At 45.8% G+C, this 21,442-nt stretch overlaps 1 protein-coding gene across 1 annotated transcript; it reads right to left on the bottom strand.

Moving 5' to 3' along the window:
- Window positions 1-3,978: 3,978 nt before the first annotated feature.
- Window positions 3,979-18,046, bottom strand: LOC133044292 (short palate, lung and nasal epithelium carcinoma-associated protein 2A-like). The gene is made up of 7 exons (XM_061125689.1): window positions 18,020-18,046; window positions 12,918-13,021; window positions 10,205-10,312; window positions 9,053-9,205; window positions 6,638-6,704; window positions 5,522-5,585; window positions 3,979-3,998 (listed from the first exon to the last, which is right to left on the bottom strand). The coding sequence occupies exons 1-7, from the start codon at window positions 18,044-18,046 to the stop codon at window positions 3,979-3,981; spliced, it is 543 nt and encodes a 180-aa protein (XP_060981672.1).
- Between the last annotated feature and the right edge of the window lie 3,396 nt (window positions 18,047-21,442).

Raw genomic sequence — 21,442 nt, 5'->3', positions numbered from 1 at the left:
CTGGGAGGAGACTCCCACACTTGGTCTCATTTTGCACACTAGAGACCTGAGGTTCAAGGAGATGAAATCCCTTGTCCAGGCCTCAAGCCAGCAACAAGGAAATAGAGGATTAGAAAGCAGTCTGCCCGAATCCAGAACTGAGGTCTGACCACTGTCCCCTTGGTACCCTTTAAATTTCCATTTTGCCACGGGGATCCAGGTACCAGGTTGTTTACCTACTTTACAAGGAGGCAGCGGAAGCCTGGGGCCAACTCCAGGTCTGAGTTCATTACATCACTCCCCACCCCCTGGGTTGCGGTCTTGAGGTGAGAACAGGTCTCTCCACAAGATTTTCCTCAGATCCCTCAGCTCTGTGCCCAAAATCAGGGGAAGAGGGACCTCAGATGTGTACAAACCAGGCTCAGACAGTGTGGAGGGTGGTCTGTTGACGGATCCAAGGCTCTGCTGGATGGGGTCCTCCATGTCCAAGCACCAGGCTTGGGCACCTGGGCTGCTACCCTCCCCCTGCTCTGTGCTCTGATGGTGTGACCACAGTTATGGTGAGGAAGGCTAGCTCCTCAAGCCTCTAGCCCTGCTTGTACCTTGTCCTAGCTGAGTTCATCCGGTTCCTACTGAGACACAGGTGGGGGACCAGAGGAGATGGACACAGGTGACCCAGAGGTCTCTGCTGGTGCTATAAGCCCGATGCCAAGTGGGCACCCATCTGGGCTTCCTGGACCAGGTGTTCCGTGTTGACATGGGCCCAACCACCAGGAGTAACAACCAACTCAAACAGCAGACGTTGAGGAAAAAACATATTCAAGTCCAAGGACTCTCCTTCCCCATCAGCTGTCCTCGATATGACCTGACCTTTCCTGTGGATGCAAATACTGGTTTTCTGTGCTTGTGAGACCTAGGCCAGCCACCTCCCTTCCCTGAACCTCAGTATCCTTAGCTGGAAAATGAGGTTTTCCATGCCTACTATGTGGGTTGCCGTGAGCACCAATGGTGAACATGCACCCGCAGTGCCAAGCCATTTGCCCAGGCCACAGTCTCCCTAGACTTTCCAGCAAAGAGGTTAAAATGATGACCTCTAAGCTCTCCTGTGGCTTTGATGTCTGTTGTGTTTCCAGTGTGGTTGTGTGACCCTTGAGTAGGCATCAGAATGGAGGAGGAAGACATGAGTTTACAAATGTGTTTCCAGGACTTCCTGTCGATTTGAATGGCAAGAGCTGAATCACACCGGCTTCAATAAAAATAAAAAATAAGAAGCGAGAAATGTATTTGAACAGGAATTTTTGTGGCAAGGAGGACTTCAGGTACACTTGGATCAAGGCACTATAACAATATATTGTCTCATCCCCTTTGTACAGCTTCTTTTTCTAGTGAGCTTTGCCAAAATATTTGTATATAAATGCTATCTTGAGGACAAATCAGATCCAGGCAACATGTGAAGACCTAAAGCCCCCTTGTGAGTCATGAGATCTAGCTAAGGGTTTTTTTCTTTCTTTTTTCTTTTTTTCATTTTCAAAGGACCAATATTAGTTTGGTTAATATTTAAATTATTTTTCTCTTCTTATTTAATTTACTCTAGCTGTAATGTTTATTGTACTGTTTCAGTGGTAACCAGGGCTTAGTTATTCTTCTTTTTCTAATCCCTTAAGGTATAGAAGTAGGTTGTTTATTGGGGTTTTTCTTGCTTCTTTATATAGGCATTTATTGCTACTCTTCCTCATATTTTAATACTAGGGATATAATATACAACATGATGACTATAGCTAGCAGTGGTGTATGATATATAGAAGCTTTGTTAAGAGAGCAAATTCTAAGAGTTCTTATCACAAGGAAAAACTGTTGTTCTTTTTTTCTTCATTTTTTACTGTATCTATATGAGAACTTGAATGTTAGCTTAACCTATTGTCATAATCACTTCATAGTACACAGAAATCAAACTGTTGGCTTCAACTTATACAGCGATGAATGTCAATTTTGTTCTTAGCAAAAAATGGGAAAAAGATGACTAAAAAAGTGTAAACCTTTTTTGTGAGAGCTGACACTTCCTGAACCCTCTGTCTGTATGGGACAATGGTGACAAGGTAGCTTGGGTAGACCTACCAGTTGGAAAACATGGTCTCTTTGTCGGGGCAACATTGAGGAGTGGCTCCCACTTACCAGGAGACAGCTCCTGAGCAGAGTCTTGGGGCTGAGGAGGATTGAGAAGCTGGAGGGAAGAGAAGGAATGATGACCAGCGGGTGGAACAGCCTGGACAAAGGCTCAGCACTGACCCGAGTGGGCTACTGCTCAAGAGAAGTCCTGAATTGTGAGACCTGCTTGTGTGCTGTTGTGAGAGTTGGTCTTGTCACAAAATAAGATAGAGAGGAAAACTCTCATCTCTTTGCTATGTCCAGCAGAGGAAGCACCAGCTCTGACTTCCAATGGAATCCAGTTTTGCCTCTGATAGGCTGTGTTGCCCTGGAGAAGTCACTTCACCTCTCTGAGACTCAGTTGCCACGCCTACTCCAAGAACCATTCACTGCATCACTCAGTGGAAATCAGAATTGAGTGAGATACAGTGTATAAAGATTTAATACGGGATTTTTCAGCACTGGTTGACAGTAATTCCAGTGTGTCGAGGCTGACGTTCATCTTGTGCTCACCAGAGTCAGACTCTGGTAAAGCACTTTCCACTCATTGACTCATTTAATTCTCACGTCAACACGACGAGGGAGGTTTTCCTGTTAACTCCATTGGGCAGGTTTGAGGACTGTGGTTCTGAGAGGTTAAGTAAGTTGGCTGAGATCACACAGCTGGCAACAGCAGAGGCCAGGTCGTGCTCAGCTCTGTCCAACCTCTCACCTCACGTGTGTCAGGAGCCTCGGCACAGCCTGAACTGAGATCTCTTGGGAGAGCTGCTCCAAGGCCCCCCCACCCCAACCTGCCCCAGGGGCTCAAGGGCCTCCTACGGTGACCTGACCTTGTCAGACATCCTTCAGACAGAAGGCCCTTGAGTGAGGCAGCGCTTGTTCGGGCCTCTGTGTGACCCTGGCCTCTCTTACCCCGAGTCTCCCATGAGGACGACAGTGGTTCTTTCCTCACAGAATTGCACACAGCACTGAGATGGCTCATGGCAAGATGGGCAAATGTTCCCTGGCCCTCTGGGCAGGAAAGTCAGATGGCGTCCTGAAAAGGAGAGGCCCAGGGTCCCTGAGGTGATAGCCTGGGTCTGTCCTCTGCAGAGGTGACACGGCTGTGAGTAAAGGGCTCTGTGCTCCAGACTCCAGGGCAAAGGGGAAGCTGAGGGCTTGCATGTTGAGGAGGGCCATGAGGAAACCTCATCAGTCTTGGGTGGGAGAGATCAAGGCCAGGACAGCGGGACCTGCTTGGGGCTGGGGAGAGGTGGCTGAGTACTCAGGGGGATGTCTCCTCTCTGAGCAAGAGATCCCATATCCATGGGTTTAAAACCTAGTCCTGCCAGTTGTTACCCTGTAACCTCAATATGTCCCTTGTCCTTATGAGCCTCAGTTTCCTCATCTGTCCAATGGGGACAAGATTGTTGTCTCCTGCAGAAGGGTTTTATGAGGAGGTCATGAGGTCAGTTGTGCTGCTGAAGGCAGCCCTCCAACATGGCGGTGGTGCAGCAGAAGCATAATGAGGCTGTCTCTAGTGAACTTGGATCACTTTTTTGCCCTTCGGGTCTCAGTGATCCTATTTTTAAGACACAGAAGTGAGGCTGGATAATCCCAAGGTTCCCTTCCAGCTACAGATCCACATCTCCACCGCCCTGATTGCCCATACCTCACCTTCCCTGAAATCCCAGTGGAAGGAGTGCAACGGGCCACACAGCAGGTGCAGAAATGGCTTTTTATTGCTGGGGGTGGAGGGTGAGGAACACAGGATGTCCTGACTGTGAGAGGTGTCCTTTGACTGGGTTCAGTTGTCACTCCTGGAGGATGGTGGCAGCACCAATTGTCCCAGAGGGAGACGGTACAGAGATTCAGTCACGTCCCCGGGAACCAATCTGGAAGGAGACCACGGTGTGAGGCATGGACACCCTGGGGCCCTTCCTGGCTCCTGCGTTCATCAGACATGGCAGCAGGAGTACTTCCCCCAAACCCTGCGAGCCCTGAGGCTTGGGGAGTGACTGGCACCTGTGGTTTGGGGTCTTTCTCTGGCACTGGGCACTGACCCCTCCTCATCCCCTCACCCTCCCACCCCCTCACTTTAGCAACAGTGACCAATGTGGAAAGACTAAGCAAAGCCCAGAGGAGCCAGGGTTCAGGGTTCAGTGTATGATGAGGGTCAGGGATCAGACTGAGATACAGGTCAGCGCTCTATCCATGACCAGTGTCAGGGCTCAGTCATCAAGTGGAGTGAAAGCTATGTCTGACTGTGTTCTGAACTCAGTCAGGGAGAAGAATCAAGTGCAGTCTGGATGTGTGATTAAGGGTCAGGACTCGGTCTGTGACTGAGATCAGGGCTCAGTCTGCTACTAGAGAAAGAAGAGAAGCCAAGCTTTGCTTCTGCTTCTCCACAGGCCCCTGTGTGTGTGTGTTGTGGGGGGTGGTGCGGGGGGGGTGTTTATCCTCCCGTAGTCCAGGGCCCAGAGCCCAGCCCTCACCAGCAGGCACGCGTCACAGAGGTTTTCAACTGTGCTCTTTACTTTTTCTGTTGGTTTTCATAAAGTTCATCTGAAAGAACAAATCAGGAGAAGTTCTCAGGTTCCAGCGCTAGAAGCTGAATAGAAATCGGACGCTAATGGCTGAAACTGTCCAGCAGGTCAGACTTGACAGCCACGGGACATCTCCCATGTCACTCCATCTCTAAGCCTCAGTTAGATCATCTGTAAAATGGGTATGATGACACAACCCATCCCCACAGGGTCATTGCAAGGATCCAATGAGATAGTATAGAAGAAGCACTGAGCAAAGGCCCAATGAACTGGGTCTGTGGCTATTTTCTAGAAAAACTGCCTCCAGGACCCTGACACTGTTACTCACCCCATTTCTGTTGCCCCTCAGCCCCAGCAACCCCAGTGTTGCCAGAGATCCAGGTCAAGAAGAGCCTCCAGAGGTTGGAGGTGATGCTACGTCCTCTTATAAAAAGTGAAAGGCAAGGGGCTGTGTTTATTAAAAATGCTTACTGGATATTAAACTCTTTCTACTTTTTCTTTAAATCTTCACTGATCAGCTCGGCAGCGTTTGCAATCTCCTTTCACTTGGGAGTAAGCCGAGGCTCAGAGAGGTAGAGCCAGTTGACCCCGACCTCACAGTTGCTAAGAGAACATCCAGGTTTTGAACCCAGATATGGCCCATCCTCTTTGTCACATCATTCTGGGCAGGAGTTTCTGCCAGTGTGACAAAGGAGGGCAATAGAAGCCCTCAGAGGCCCACAGAGGCTATCAGACTGCACGGCCACACTTTTCCGGCTTGTTCACAATGAAGGGGCCCCAGCTTCTCCGGTGCGGCAGGCATAGAGCAGTGTGCCCTCCCCTGCTAGGCTGCCTAGGGAGCCCCCTCCCCGCTTCCCCAGGCTGTGACTTACCGATGCGGTTCTTAACATAATCCACATCCAGGCTTTCAAGGAAACTGCGGGCTCGTGGGCACACCTGAGGGTTACAAGGAGCCAGGGAAAGAGAGAGACACAAGAGAGAGAAATGGAGAGAGGGAAGGAAAGAAAGTGGTCAGGAGGTGAGGAGGGAGAGGAGAGATGGGAGAAGGAAGAGGACTGGTTATTACCTGCTGTGAGCTCCCTGCCTGCCACCCACAGAGATGCAGTACTGGGGGCCTCAGAACTTCTGACCCTTAGGGTTCTAGAACAGTGGAAACCTATAAGGTCCAAATCTGAGAACCAGACAGCACTAGGGTCCTAAAACTTCACAACATTAGAATCCTAGAACCTTGGAGAATCTAGACTTTTAACATTGCAGAACACTATGCCCTTAGAAGCCTTGACCACTGGACTCTGAAACTTTATAGAGTTAAATGGGGCCCTGGGAACCATTTTTTGTTTCCCACAATTTTGTGTGTCTACAATTCCCTGAGGATGTTGTTAAAATGCAGATTACTGAGCAACAGATCTGGGGTATTATCTGAGTCTCTATTATGCATTTCTAATGAGTGCCCATGAGAGGTCAGTGCTGCTAATCTGAGGAACACACTTTGAGCGTGACTCAAGTTCAGTAAATCACAGAACAACATGGAGGACTTTTTAAAAATAAAGTCAGAGTCCCAGCCCCCTACCAGAGTTGACTAATATAGAATCTTTAGAATTTCAGGCACATGGTACATATGGTTTTTTCATATGATGCATATGAATCTGAACTACAGTATGTACAGTCTTTTTTTTAATTTAAATGAATTAAAATTGTGTTGAATGAAGACAGACCATAGCTATAAGGCCTACTGGCAGTCCATGGGTATTTTAAATGGTTCAAGTGTGGGACCCAGTGATTTCAGCTCAGGTCACGCCCCTGTTCACCTCCTCCCCAGACCAGGCTGAGTGAAGTGGGGCAGGTAGCAATTGATTGCCCCAAGAAAGTTGGCCCCTCAGAAAGGAAGGTGCCCAGAGAGTACAGCCGAGCCAGGGAAAGTCACACCTGACCCCACCAGGCCTGGCTCTGCACCCCAGGATTGGGGGACTCAACTCGTAGTGTGTTACCAGGGACAACACCTTGTTCACGAGGTTGATTGCAAAGTCCAAAATCTCCTTGAACAGTCTAATGCGCCTGGAGAAGAGAGGAAACTGATTAAGTTTGGTAAAGTTGGCAGAGCAGCCAAGCAAGAGCAGTGGGAAGAGGGCAGAAGGTGGTGAAGCACCTTGAAACCAGGTGACTTGGGCCTCTACCCAGGGGGATCACTACTTCGAACCCCATGGTTGACCAGCAGCCCACCTCAATAGCTCATGACAGTCTCATCACAACCCTAAGACCTCATTGATCCATCCATCCATCCATCCATCCTTCCATCCACCCATCCATCTATTCTTCTATCCATTCATCCATTCATCCGTACATCCATTCTTCTATCCATCCATCCATCCTTCTACCCATCCATCCATCCATCCATTCTTCCATACATCCATGCATCTAGTCATCCATTCATTCATCAACACATAGATAGAGAGCACCAACTATGTGCTCAAAAGCAAGACTGACTGATGACACAGTGATGAGCAAAACCCAAGCAGCTCCTAATGTGGTACCTGAATACTGGGTTGGACAAAAGCTTTGATTGGAGTTTTCTGCAAGATCTTATGGGAAAACCCAAAAGACTTTTTGGCCAACTTAGTTTTAATGCATTTTCCTAAGACTGACTCCTTCCCACCTTCAGCTCTCTGCCCAAGTGTCACCTCCTCAGGGCAGTCCTTGTAACTGTTTGCTAAGGGAGGGCTTTCTGTCATAGCACCTGTTAGGTGTGCTGTTCTGCCCAGAGATGATGGCAAGCGAACATTTTCCACGTGTGTTCTTTACTGCTAGACTGAATGCTCCCCTGTCTGTCATTCCCTCCAGAGACTAAGCTCCATGAGAACAAGCACCTTGCCAGCAGTCACCAGTACTTTCTCCTGAGCTCAGAATGGTGCATGCCTGTATATAGCAGCTGCTCCACACGTTTTTGGCTAAAGGAATAAATGAAATAAACTTACAATTGAATATTTAATGACAATTTGTGACAAGTAGTGAGAAGGGCAAGAGTAGAATCCTATGAGGGAGGAGAAGAGGAGAGGAACCTTGTTTTAGACCCTAAACGATGAGACATACATGGAAATGGGATGCAGGAAAGGTGTCCTAGGTGCCTGAGCAGCCCATGCACAGGTTCTGAGTGGAAGGAGTTTGTCTGAGGCTCAGAGCAAAAGCTAGTGGGTCTAGGGCAGAGTGGGCAAGATGTGGATCCAAATCAGGTAGAGCCTAGATGACCCTGGGAGGGCCTGAGTTTGCATCCAAAGTGGATAGAAAAGCCCCCTGAGAGTTTGGAGCAGCAGAGTGGAATGCCATTTTACAGACATGGACACTGAGACCCGGAAGGCAGGATGGTTTCCCTGGCACTATAGACTAGGCAGTGTCCAGTAGGGCTCAGACATTTGAGCTTACATCTCAGTCTTTCTAAGTGCCGGTAGGCTGCAGACTTATCCTATCTTTTGTTTTGGGGGTCTGCATGCAAACCTGTGATCAGATACCTGTTGGGCAGGATGAACTGACCTCTGCTCACGACTCAGCTTTGTTACCTGCGGAGGCCAACCTGCCCCAGCCTTCAGCTTCCAGACTAGTTCTCTCCCAGCCAGGACCAGGATCAGCCTTTCTCCTTCCACCCTCTTCCCGGGATTAAACATGTTCTTTCAAGCACACAGTTTAAGATGTAGATTTGGTGGGTTACTGGAGATCAGTGATTTAAATGGAGAGGACTCAGTTTTCAAGATGTCATTTTTGGGAATTTTTCAGTGGGTAGAGGATGGTTTTGGGGACAGTCTGAAATTAGAGCCCATAGCAGGCATTTGCTATTCCTCTTGCCCTCTCCTAACAAGAGGCAGGAAGATGAACACAGTGAATTATTATTATTATTGAGGGACACTATGTAATATGAGATGGGTCAGTTCTTCAAGTAGACATAAGAATGCTAAATGTGCATGCATCTAACGACAGAGCTTTAAAAAACATGTAGCTAAAATAGATAAAGCTGAAAGGCAAAATATAGCAATTTACAGTTATGGTTGGACAGATCAGCACTCCAGTCTCAGTAAGGGGAAGAACAAAGAGACTGAAAGTCAGCATGGATATTATTATTACTGAGAGCTTAGTATGTGCCAGGAGGTAGGGTAAACACTTGCATTTTCTCATTTGGCTAACACAGTAGCCTATGAGTTATGTATTCTTACCATCCTTTGTTTACCGATGTGAAAACTGAAGCATCTAGAGGCTAAATTGATTACAAAATCACAAGTTAGTGGCAAAGCTAACTTGATTCCAGAGTCTAACGTCTTTTTTTCGCACTCTGCTCCCTCCCAGGTAAGGAATAGGGCTGAGATGACGAGTCCCAGCTCCTCTGACGCCCCCTCTCTGCTGAGATGTGTGTACCTGGCCTGCCCAGCACGCTGAGAGAGATGATGTGTTGATCTCTCCTGCATTCTTCCACGACCACGGTGGAGACTTCAGTCTCTTCATCAGTTTCAACGCTGACACTATACTGGAGGACCGAGTTGAGGGCCAAGTCGACAATCTCACCCAACACAGGCCTGCAGGGAAATAGGTTCACAATGAACAGAGGTGGAGAAGTCTCTTCACATTGCCCACTTTAATCTCTCTCTTGTGTGGACATTATATGGGATGTCTATTGACAAGGACAGGCCTGGTGTGCTGCGGTCCATGGGGTCACAAAGTTTGGATAGACTTAGTTGCTGAATGACAAGTGGACAATGTTAATACTCCCTGTTTTCTTTATGGAATTTACTTTCTTACATTAAGAATTTCTTCTCCTGGCCACAAGGGTTTGGCTCAGGCGACATTTCTATAGAGTATCACACCAGTGATTAAAACAAAAATAAGAGTTAACATTTCCTAAGAGAATACTATGTTAGGTATTTCCAAAAAGGTATCTTACCTGGATTAATCCATTTAATCTCTATAGCAACACCATTTGAAAAAAGTACTATCACTATCTCTGTTTTCAGAATGAGGAAACGTGGTATAGAGAAGTTTTAAGTAACTATTTCAGAATCTCATAACTAATGAATGATGAAGTCATAGCGCACTTTAAATTACAAAGACTCCCACACATCCTCATTTCCTATCTCTTTGTCTCTTCAAAGTAATTAAAATGCTTAGAAATTATATTTTTCATATAGTTTTCACATGCTATTCATTAAATACCGTACACTGCTATACGGGTCATACTGCCATTTAAAGAGAATTTTGAGAGACAAAATGATGCTGGAGGAAACTTTGCCAAAGAGTTGTAAGTGTTCATGTCTTCTCAGTTCTCAAGTTTTATGATTAGATAAGTGTTAAGAATTTGGAAATATATTTTATGGGGGATTTTTTAAAAAAAGAGATTTGGTTATGGGAAAAGTTTGTTAGAACATTTTAAAGGTTAGGATTCTAGAGTTGCAAGGACCTCCTTATTTTACCGATTGAGAGACTAAGGCAGCAGGGTGAAAAAGTGCCTGATTTCAAATTGGAGATCTACCAGCCACACCACCCTGCATCTCCCAAATCTCAAATTCCAAGACATTCACAGGTTCACGCTGACTTCAGCAGTGATGGGGATTTTCACTATAGCACCTTTGCAATCAGGAGTCTCTTCGAATGTGATATCCAGGATGTGCAGATTCCTGATTTTCACCCTGTGCAAAAACCACAGTTCACTCTTGTTATTCCTCTTGACAGCCATTGCTGGGCTCTTGTCTATGCCAGCCTTGTGCTGAGCAGTTGAGCCTCATAGACCTTGCCTGCTTTGGTCTCATGAGAGTCCTGCTCAGGGGTTGGATTCTCTCCATTGGATGGCCTGGCAGACTGACGATCAGACAGCTATGATTTCCCTCAAGACTCCAAGGGTAAATATATGTCAGAGTCAGAATTTTTTTTTTAATTGATATATAGTTGCTTTAAAATGCTATGCTAGGTTCAGCTGTGGGGCTTCCATGGTCACTCAGAGGGTAAAGAATCTGCCTGCAATGCGGGAGACCTGAGTTTTATCCCTGGTTTGGGAAGGTCCCAGGAGAAGGAAATAGGAACCCACTTCAGCATTCTTGCCTAGAGATTTCATGGGCAGAGGAGCCTGGTGGGCTACAGTCCGAATCATTGCAAAGAGTATGACACGACTGAGCAACTATTACTTTCACTTCTCATTAGGTTCAGGTTACAGCAAAGTGATTCAGATATAGATATATATAGATATAGATGTATTTTTATTTCAGATTCTTTTCCCTTATAAGTTATTACAAAATACTGAGTATAGTTCCCAGTGCTATATAGTAGGTCCTTGTTGGTTGTCTATTGTATATATAGTAGTGTGCATATATTTATGCTATACTCAATAATTAGTCCACACTGTATTCCCTTTTGGTAACCATGAGTTTTTTTTTTTTAATTGTCAATGAGTCTTTTTGTATAAGATTTTAGTATCATATTTTAGATTCTATGTATTAGTGGTATCTATGATAATTGTCTTTCCTCATTTGAACTACTTCATTTCGTATGCTTATCTCTACATCCACCCACTTATTGCTGCAAACAGCATTATTTCATTCTTTTTTATGCAGAGCCAGAATTAGAACCCAGAATGCTTGACTCCCAGACTTCATGTGTAGGGCTACCTATGTGGTGTGAATTCTATTTTCCTCTCTCCTGAGACCAAACTTTTATACTCAGTTATATTCAGAGAAGGAAAGTCTTATCTTTGGGAAAAGGAATTTAGGCAACAGCAAACAGGTAGAGGAGGGGGTGAAGAGAACCTTCATCCTGAGTCTGATATCACAGAAGAGAAAGCCTAAACCCAGGAGATACCTGGATAGCCCATGCAGCCCTCTAATTTTTCCAAGCTCTGGTGGAGTTGGCCTGAGACCACTTCTGCTCAGTAGGAACACACAAGGTTTATTCATATTCCTTGGTGACTCAGCTGGTAAAGAATCCACCTGCAATGTGGGAGACCCGAATTCGATCCCTGTGTTAGGAAGATCCCCTGGAGAATGGAATAATAACTCACTCCAATATTCTGTCCTAGAGAGTTCCATGATCTGCATCGCCAAAGAGGTTGCAAAGAGTTGGACATGACTGAGCAACTGTGACTATGTAGATCACAACAAACTGTGGAAAATTCTTAAAGAGATGGGAATACCAGACAACCTTACCTGTCTCCTGAGAAACCTGTATGCAGGTCAAGAAGCAACAGTTAGAACTGGACATGGAACAGACTGGCTCCAAATAGGAAAAGGAGTACTTCAAAGGTGTATATTGTCCCCCTGCTTATCTAACTCATATGCAGAGTACATCATGTGAAATGCCAGGGTGAATGAAGCATAAGGTGGAATCAAGATTGCTGGGAGAAATATCAATAACCTCAGATACACAGATGACACAACCCTTATGGCAGAAAGCAAAGAGGAACTAAAGAGCTTCTTGATGAAAGTGAAAGAGGAGAGAGGAAAAGCTGGCTTAAAACTAAACATTCAAAAAATGAAGATCCTGGCATCTGGTCTCATCACTTCATGGCAAATAGATGGAGAAACAATGGAAACAGTGACAGACTTTATTGTTTTGGTCTCAAAAATCACTGCAGATGATGACTGCAGCCATGAAATTAAAAGATGCATGCACCTTGGAAGAAAAGCTATAACCAGCCCAGAGAGCATATTAAAAAGCAGAGACATTACTTTGCCAGTAAATGTTCATCTAGTCAAAGCTATGGTCTTTCCAGTAGTCATGTATGGATGTAAGAGCTGAACTATAAAGAAAGCTGAAGGCCAAAGAATTGACGCTTTTAAATTGTGGTGTTGGAGAAGACTCTTGAGAGTCCCTTGGACTGCAAGAAGATTCAACCAGTAAATCCTAAAGGAAACCAATCCTGAATATTCATTGGAAGGACTGATGCTGAAGCTGAAACTCCAATACTTTGGCTACCTGAGGCAAAGAACTGACTCCTTGGAAAAGACCCTAATGCTGGTAGATTGAAGGCAGGAGGAAAAGGGGACGACAGAGGATGAGATGGTTGGATGACATCACTGACGCGATGGACATGAGTGTGAGCCAGTTCCAGGAGATGGTGATGGACAGGGAAGCCCTAGCATGCTGCAGTCCTTCGGGTTGAAAAGAATTGGATACAACTGACTGACTAGAATGAACTGAGTGACTTTCACTTTCACTTTTTGTCTTTGATATTTAACTTAGGTACCCAAAGAGATGTATTCTCTTTTCTGGGAACAAAAATCTCCAAATGAAGCAACAACTCACCCTGTCAGAGTGTTCACTACTTCAAAAATTGCAGAAACGAGTTGTTCCAAGAAGTTCTTAGTTTTCTTGGTCTTCTCCTGGGTCTCCTCAGCAGTCTTCAGTTGCTACAAGATAGCTGCAAAAACAATCTCCTCTTAGTGTGGTACACAATTTACAAAGCAGCTCCTACGCACCAGGTACTAAATGAGAATATTTGCCTATGTTATTTCATTTAATCTCTGTAAGAACTCCATAAAGTAGACATTACTAAAATCTGCACTTCCAGATGAGGAAATAAAAGATCAAAAGTTTAAGAAATTGATCAGAGTCACACAGCTAGGAGACCTTGTTCTTTTTATGCCGTCTTTACGCTAATACATACTCATTATTCATCAACAAAGCAGTCAATCCACTGAGCAGGCAATAGGTAAAGATTGCACATCAGCTTCTAGTAGTGAAGCACTAATGAGCTGCTTATGCAAACAAAATAAATGTAGAATAAAATAAGTGGAAAATCTAGAATCAAAGAAAATATACAGGTCTAAATCATGAAAGTGGCAAACAAGAGTCCCTGAATGACAGCTTTACATTGAGACCTAGGAAAGAGTTGACTAATAGAGGAGAACAAGGACAGAGTCCTAATGGACAGAGGAAAGAGGGATTTGATAGAGGAAGTGACATGGCAGGTGTAGAATGGCATATTTGAAAAGTATTAAGAAAATATGTACAGAAAATAATTCAAATGAGAAACAACAAGGCAACAGCTCGTTCAAAGAAGAAGAAAAGGCAAAAAAAAAAGAAAAAAAAAAGAATAAGAAAAGGCTGTAAGAAAAAGTATGTAATCAAAGTACTGCAACGTGGCTCTGCAATGGACAGTACCTAGTTATAACGATGCAGCGAAGGAAACTACATCTGATCTTAGAACTTACTAGGCAACTCTGATGCAGACACCTCTGGTTCTGTGTTCAGAAGCATTGCTGTTTTACCAGCAATGATTTGAAAAGTAGGTCCCTCCTGTATCTATGAGACTGCCTAAGCCCTGGCAAGGTTTGAAGGGCAATCCTTTACAAAAGATAGCTTCTCACACAAAGAATGTTTAGCAGTGTCCCAGTAATGTTTCCAAAAAGTGAAAAGAATACCAAGTTCTTTCAAGAAATTAGAATTACAAGGAAATATGATTCACTAGAAAGGTAGATAATTTTAAAGCTACCTAGGCTAGTTAGAAATGCTTTTCCAGTTCGTTAATTCAAATTCCTAAGAAAACTGAATGACCCAACAGAGGAATATGAAACAAATATAAATTAAATATTTAAGTTACAATACATGAATGGCTAATAAATAGGAAAAAATGAGGGAATGCTTTCATAGTTAGAGAAATGCTGTGATGAATTATAACCTTTATCTGTGAGACTGGAAAAAATCTCAGTTGTCCAAACCAGTGCTGCCAAGAGAGTAGAAAAAGGGTACTCTCACAAATGATTGGAGAAACTATTAACATAGGGGATTATTTGTCAATACGTGCTGTAAATTAAAATATGCATACATTTCCAACTTTTGAAATGTCACTTTGAGGATTTTATCCTATGAATATATTAGCAAAGTTTACCATGATATAAGATGTAAAGTGATATTCAGGTAAGTATTGCCTGTTTCTAGAAAAATAATAAACAAAGGAACCAGGAATCAGTCACCTCTCTCAGTAAACCACCCATAAGGAGCTGCCCCTGCTGGCAGCCTTTGGTGATACAGGCGTAGTATTTAGGAAGCAAGCTCCTAGGTCCCCCTGATCATCCCTGTTGTTGACTCACTTTCAAGTGTACTGTCAGGGTTGTCAAGTCCTTCCTCAAGACCAGATTTCAGCTTCCTCAGAACATCTTTGCCAAGATTGTCAAGAAGAGACGCTGAGGTCCCGGCAGGCAGGCCACACAAGAGAACAAGTTTCCAAAGCTGAAACATCTTGTCCTGACACCTGGATAGTCATGGGAAGAACAGGAGGAGTGAGAATTACCCACAGGGACATGGCATCGTGGATGAGCACCTATGACTCTTATACTCAACAGTCCTTGACGATAGCTGTGGTTATCTCCTCTCTTACAGATAGGCAACCCAGGTCAAAAAGCTAGAGAAACTTTCCCAGAGATAAACAACCAGTGAATAAAGGAGCTACAATTTGAAAAGTCACACTTGACTCCAGGTCAATTCTCTTTGGAGGTCATTTGCACATGCTGGTTACTCTGCATGGAACATTTCCCTCTTCTTTTCATTTTTAGGTGAATCACTTCTTACTGACTTTCCAGCTTCAGTAGGACATCATGTCCTCTTGAACTCTCCTCAGACACTAGGTTAGGTGGACTCACTCCACCAACTTGCTGCCTTCATTCACTGTTCAGAGTCCTGGGTACCAATTAGTGACAAGTTGGCTGCCTTTCCCACCAGGCTGTGAATTCCTTAGCGAAGGGATTTTGACTTATTTCACAATGAGTTGAATTCCCAACTCATAGTAAAAAAAAAACTGTCACTAGTAAGCACAACAAAATAAAGTTTGACAAATAAAAGTATGAACAAATAAGTGGGCACCACATCATGATGCTGCATTCATCATCAGTTTGACATTTCTCCTAATTGAGTCTATTTCTTAGTTTGCCTCATTCAAAATATTAGCTAATTCAAGTGGCCCCACCCCTCTGCCTCTTGTCCTTGAGCCTTGGAAGGGCTTCCCCGGTGCCTCATGGGAAAGACTGCAGTGCATGAGACCCAGACTCAATCCGTGGGTCAGGAAGATCCCCCGGAAAAGGAAATGGCAAACCAGAGCAGTATTCTTGCCTGGAGAAATCCATGGGCAGAGGAACCTGATGGGCTACAGTCTGTGGGGTTGCAAGAGTCAAACACAAGTGAGCGGCTATTTTAATCTCTATGCCTCTTTTCCCCAATGCCTTCTGTAGGCCTCTATGTGGAGTCACAATAAGGGGGAAGCCCACCATTCACAGGTTTGAAGAAAAATACTTACAAAGTCCTTGCTCCTCTGCACAGTCTCCTGGAATTCTGCTGGGCAGTGATGGTACTTATATTGATGGCGATGGGGAGGGAGGCTGCCCCCGAATCAAGCTCTGGGTCCAGAGCCATCCAATGAGACTCCAATAAAAATAAGCCCTGTCCAGAGTGAACAGAGAGACTTCCAAGGCAAAGGTCAGCCAGGACGCTTGAACTGGATGACTATGGAGAGGACTTTGTGCCAAGACTAAGAGCAGGTTCTCATGGAGCCTCCAGCTACCAACATGGTGGCCATGTGGGTGGGGGGCTGGGACTAAAACTGAGAATGGATGAATTGGAGAATATTCTGGTAGAAGGATCCATGGTGATCATCTAGCTTAATTTTATCAGCATTTGCAAACTCGGGGTCAGAGAGGGAAAGCAGCCAGCCTCTAAGAGAGGGACAGAGATAGGGCTAGTAGAATCAGGGTCAGTGACCAGTGAAGTCGTTCTTCCCAAACCTTCTCTTGTGTCTTAACGCTCTCCATAACATCCCTCCCAGTGGAACCAGCCTCAGGAAAAATGTTTGCAACGACGGGTTGCTCAGGACCCACCCTCTCCATCTACCCACTCCATTTAGTCAGTAGAGTTTCTCCTGAGAGTGAGTATACTCTACCTCCATATATATCCCCATATATGCAGTATCCCTCTGCACACTTGCCCCCAACTTCTCTGTTCTCAGTGATGCTGCCAGAAGTTAAAGCTCTCACCTTAAACAGAAGTCCCCATCATGGCCCCTTTTGTCATCTACTCACTGCCACCGCAAATACATCTACCTCTCTCTCTATGGCTGTACTGTCTTCCTTTTTTTCCAGAAAAATACCAGCATCATTGCTGCCTTGGCCCTCTGCACAGACCATTCCCTCTTTACAGAACTCTCCTCTTCAAGCCAGTGTGAGTTGGGTCCTGCCATTCAAACGCACAGTAAGTCCTGACTCCACACGTTTACAAATTCATATCAACTCCTCCCTTTAGATGACAACTCCAGGGTCAACTAACCACACTGGAAACATAACTTACAGGAAAGCCATGGGAGAGCTTAGAGTTCAACTTAACCTCCTTGCTGGGAAGGCTGGGCAGCCTATGGTCCAGAGAAGGAGAAGGACACATCCAAAGCTACACATGAAATGAACTCAACTTATTTCCCTCTTCCATTTCATATGTTTTAGGTCTGTTGAAGTTTTCTCTTGGGCAATATATTTTTAAAACAAAGATTAAATACAATTATCAATAAGTTTGCTTTAACTATGGATATCTGAGCACCTCTCTAGATACTTAGAGTCAGGATCTGCAGGGTGGATGACCAGAAGTGGAGGTAACTGGACTAAGGTGGCTCAAAGGTACTTTTGACCTTGAGTTCAGAGTTCTGATCCCAACACCATCCTCTGGAACCCCTCCTCTGCCTAGACATGACCACAGAACACTAAGTGCTTATCCTGCTTCAGCTTGTTTCATCTCATAAGCAACCAGACGGGGCTGTTACTGTTCTTATTTCTTCACTGAGGAAAGTGAGGCTCAGAAGCGAAGGATGACTTGCTCAGGGTGGAATAGATGGGAAGGGGCAGATCTGGAGAGGGCAACCAGTTCTTCATCCTCTCCCTTCGAGATCAGCTGTTCTAACTCAGCCTCTGGGAGCAGCAGTGAGTCTCACTCTTTGGCCCCAGTAAGTCCAGGGCCATACCTGGCCATTTGCTTGGCACTGCAGGACTGTTTTCACCATTGGTGCTCATGACAACTCCCTAAGGAGGTTTGGAAAGTTCCATTTTCCGGTTGAGGTAACTGAGGTCCAGGGAAGGGAGGTGACAGCCATAGGTCTCACAAGGACAGGAACCAGCAGTTGCAATCTCAGGGAAGGACCTTTCTCTCAGATCACACTGAGGCCAACTGGTGGGGCAGGAGAGTCCTTGCACTTGAATACCCTGTTTATTCCTTGACCTCTGCTGTTTGAGTTGGTTGTAATGCCTGGTGCATTAGGCTCAGGTCAACCCGGAACTCCCAGTCCAGGAAGCACAGATGGGTGCCCATATGGCATTAGGCTGGGAGCACCAGCACAGCTCCAGGTCACTCAGGGTCAGTCTCCTCCGATCACCTACCTGCACCTCAGCAGGAACCTGTAACATTTTGACGTGAGTGCGACCAGGTCAAAGTAGTGGTAGGACCATAGGCTTGGGTAGCTAGGATTCTTCAGGCTGAATATGATCCTGTCATCAGAGCACAGGGCAGGTGCCCAAGCCTGGGGCTGGGACATGGAGGACCCCATCCAGCCGAGCCTTGGACTGGTCAGCAGACTCACCTCCCAGGCTGTTTATGCCCAGTTCTGCAAACGTCCAGGCCCCTACTCCCCTGGTTGTGGGCACAGAGCTGAGGGCTATGCCGGAATCTTGTGAAGAGAGTTTTTCCGCCTCAGGAACACAGCCCAAGGGGCCGGTGTGATATAGTGAGTCCAGACCTGGTGTTGGCCCCAGGCTACTGCTGCCTCTTGTAAAATGCAAGACAACTCCATGTCTAGTGGCAAAATACCCCAGCTCTGGGGTTGGGCGGACTGGATTCAAATCCTCTTTTTGCCTATTGCTGGCTGTGTGGCCTGGACAAGGAGCTTCTTCTCCCTGAGCCTCAGGTCCCCTAAGTGTGAAATGGGGCTAACTATGGGCCTCTCCTCCCAGGGGTGCTGTGAGAAGTGGTAGGATAATGCATGTAGGCCCCTGATAGACAGTTGCTACAGTGATGTTGATGATTACAGTTGTTGCTGGTGTCTGGTCACCTCACTCCCTTCCACCTCAGGTTTCTCATCTGTTTATGACCCTGCTGCACAGGGTTATGGAGAGGCTGTAGTGGGTAGATTATGTAGCCAATATGCTTAATCAATTGCAACTGCATTCATTATTTTTGCCTTCTGTAAAGACTAAATGAGCTTGAATGGGCTTAGATCTACAGGGTACCTATATTCACAAATTCTGCCAAACTTGAGTGCTGATATATACAGCCCTTGGCACAGATGTTTCCTCTTTCAGCCCCAGACTCCCCTCTGGAGTCCAGGTAGGGAGGTTAGGGAGTCTCAGGAGAATTCTGATTGATTGTAGGGCCTGGATGGAGCTTTCTGCCAAGATACCCTCCCAGGAAGGTCTTGGGCTAGGATTGATTAGTGATGTCTGCCACAAGTTCAGGATGAGAGAGTGGAGACACTGCATGTTTCCCAGTGCAGGACCAAGTCATCTCTAAGGTCCCTGCAGCCAGTGCTGTGTACATCGACACCACATGTCCAAGGAGAGAGGGACCCTGAGACTTGCCTGGGGCTGGAGGAAAGAGAAGGAGACCCTGATCTGGGTTCCAGTCTTGGCTCTGTTAACAACCTGCTTTGTGAGCCTGAGCAAGACATTTGTTTTCTCTCAGGGTCTGTCTCCTCTAACTACAAAATGAACACTGGTTCTCTGCTAGACAGCTGACACTTCGGGGCTCTGAGAGGTGATCAGGAACATCTGGGGCTACCTGCTACATTTCCATCAGATGGCACAACTGGAGCTCTTGCCTTGCAGGAATCCCACCCGCTCCTTGGGCACAGAGATAACTGCCTGCTCTCTGAGGCCATGAGGGCCAGGACCACAGGGCATCACCCCCAGGAGCTGACACACAGATGCTCAGCAATTATCTATCACAGCCTGCAGAAGCATTTTTCTCTACCACTGATTAATTAAAGTGTACACATTTAGACACTCATACATTTTATTTGTAACAGTGTAATATGCTTGCTCTTAGAGTCAGCCTTGGGTGTGCATCCCAGACTTTTCCCTTGTTGGTTGTCTGACAGAAGGCAAGCACACTAACATCTCTAGGCCTTTTTTTTGTTGTTGTTTTTTAACATGAAACCTAGAAAGTCCTAGGACATTCTAATTACCTTAGAATAGTTGCTCAGTTATCTGAGGAAATGTCCGTAGAGGTCCCAGGCTATCCTTGGCTAGATAAGATGCTTCATGAATAATAGAGATCTACGTCATTACTATTACTGCAATAAATAGTACTGAGTAGTGACCAAAAACAGCATTTAGGTGCCCAGGAAATAGGGAGGATGACAAGGGGCAGGGTGTGCAGTTCTTGAAAGTGTGATGGGTCTGGGTTCAAACCTGGCTGTGCCTTGTGAGCTTTCCCTCTCATAGACTCAGTTTACTCACCTGTAAAGTGGGCACAATGGTTGTCCCTACATCCCTGAACTGGTCTGAAGCATGCACAAGTTAACGTGTAGAAACCTGGACACGCATTCCCTAGAAAGGTGCTCTCCTTGCTGTTCCACTGGAGTGGGAGCCCCACAAGGCAGGGATCTTTTCTGTTTTGTTCCCCGATGTGTCGCCCGAGTCATCACAATGCCTGTGATCTTAGGTGATGAACACATGTTCTGCGACATGTTGTTGCTGCTGTTGTTATAACACACAGATCGGCGACCCTGCCCCTGGGTGACTTCCCTGCAGGAGAGCCATGCTGCTGTTTTCAAGTGCTTTCCAGGCATGTCTGCCTCTCCCCAAACACTGGGCACTTTTGCTGCATTAAGCCCACCCGTCCCTTCTCTCTGCTTCCCTGTCAGGTGACCACAGGTATGCGTTGTGCTTTAGAGTGTGGGCTTGGCTGGCCCAAGTTTGCTCCCCTGTGCATGTTGCTCCAGCTGGTGGGAATGTAGCCAGTAGCCCCCATTTGTTTCTGATCATCTCTCAAAGCCCCATGGGGTCAGCTGTCTAGTAGGGAAGCTCTGTTCATTTTGTAGTTAGAGGAAATGGAGACCCAGGAGATAATGAATCTCTTACTCAGAGTCACAAAACAGGTTATAAACTGGGAAAGACTGGAACCCAGATCAAGGTCTCTCCTCCCTACCACAGCACTAGGCAGGTCCCAGAGTCCCAACCTCCATGATCATGTGGTGTCCATGGGCCCATCACAGGTGGAGGGACCTTTAGTGGTGACCTGGTCCTGCCCTGGTGAACATGCAGTTGTTCCACTTTCCCCTCCTAGACAGTGGCAAACATCACTAATCAATCTTGCCCTCCAAGCCCAGGACTGCCTGGGATGTCTTCTCTGCAGAAAACCTCATCCAGTCCCTACAATCAATGAGGTGTATTTGACACCATAGTTCTTAGAGTCTCTAACATGGTCCTGGAAGGGAAACTGAGGCTTAGTGAAGAACCGCATCTCCCAAAGTCTATACACCAGCCACCAAGGGAGCCAGAATTTGTAGATAGAGGTCGACTGGAAATATGAGCCCATCTAGGTCATGTAGTCTTTATAGCACACAAAATAGGAAATGTAGTTGCCATTGATAAAGCATAAAGCATATGGGATGTTTCATCTCCTCACTTCATTCTGTCCACAACCCTGTGCAGTGGGGTCATGTACAGATGAGAGGCCAGAGGTGGAGTGGAGGAAGTGATCAGACACCAGGAATAATTATAATATCATCATCACTGCTGTAGCCATGTATCAGGGGCCTGCCCACATTATCCAGATGCATTTCACAGCACACTGTGGAGGAGAAT

This window comes from Dama dama, chromosome 23 (assembly GCF_033118175.1).
Source record: "Dama dama isolate Ldn47 chromosome 23, ASM3311817v1, whole genome shotgun sequence".
Lineage (NCBI taxonomy): Eukaryota > Metazoa > Chordata > Mammalia > Artiodactyla > Cervidae > Dama > Dama dama.
Note: the sequence above shows the minus strand (reverse complement) of the source record. Positions and strands in the feature narration are given on the sequence as shown.

What these genes read in the sequence shown, in the direction of transcription:
- LOC133044292 (XM_061125689.1), bottom strand. Translation starts at nt 18,046, where the DNA reads ATGTTACAGGTTCCTGCTGAGGTGCAG. An exon ending in AGGTTCCTGCTGAGGTGCAG is followed by an intron (nt 13,022 to 18,019) that starts GTAGGTGATCGG and finishes GCTATCTTGTAG; the next exon opens with CAACTGAAGACTGCTGAGGA. An exon ending in TGAACAAGGTGTTGTCCCTG is followed by an intron (nt 5,586 to 6,637) that starts GTAACACACTAC and finishes TGTAACCCTCAG; the next exon opens with GTGTGCCCACGAGCCCGCAG.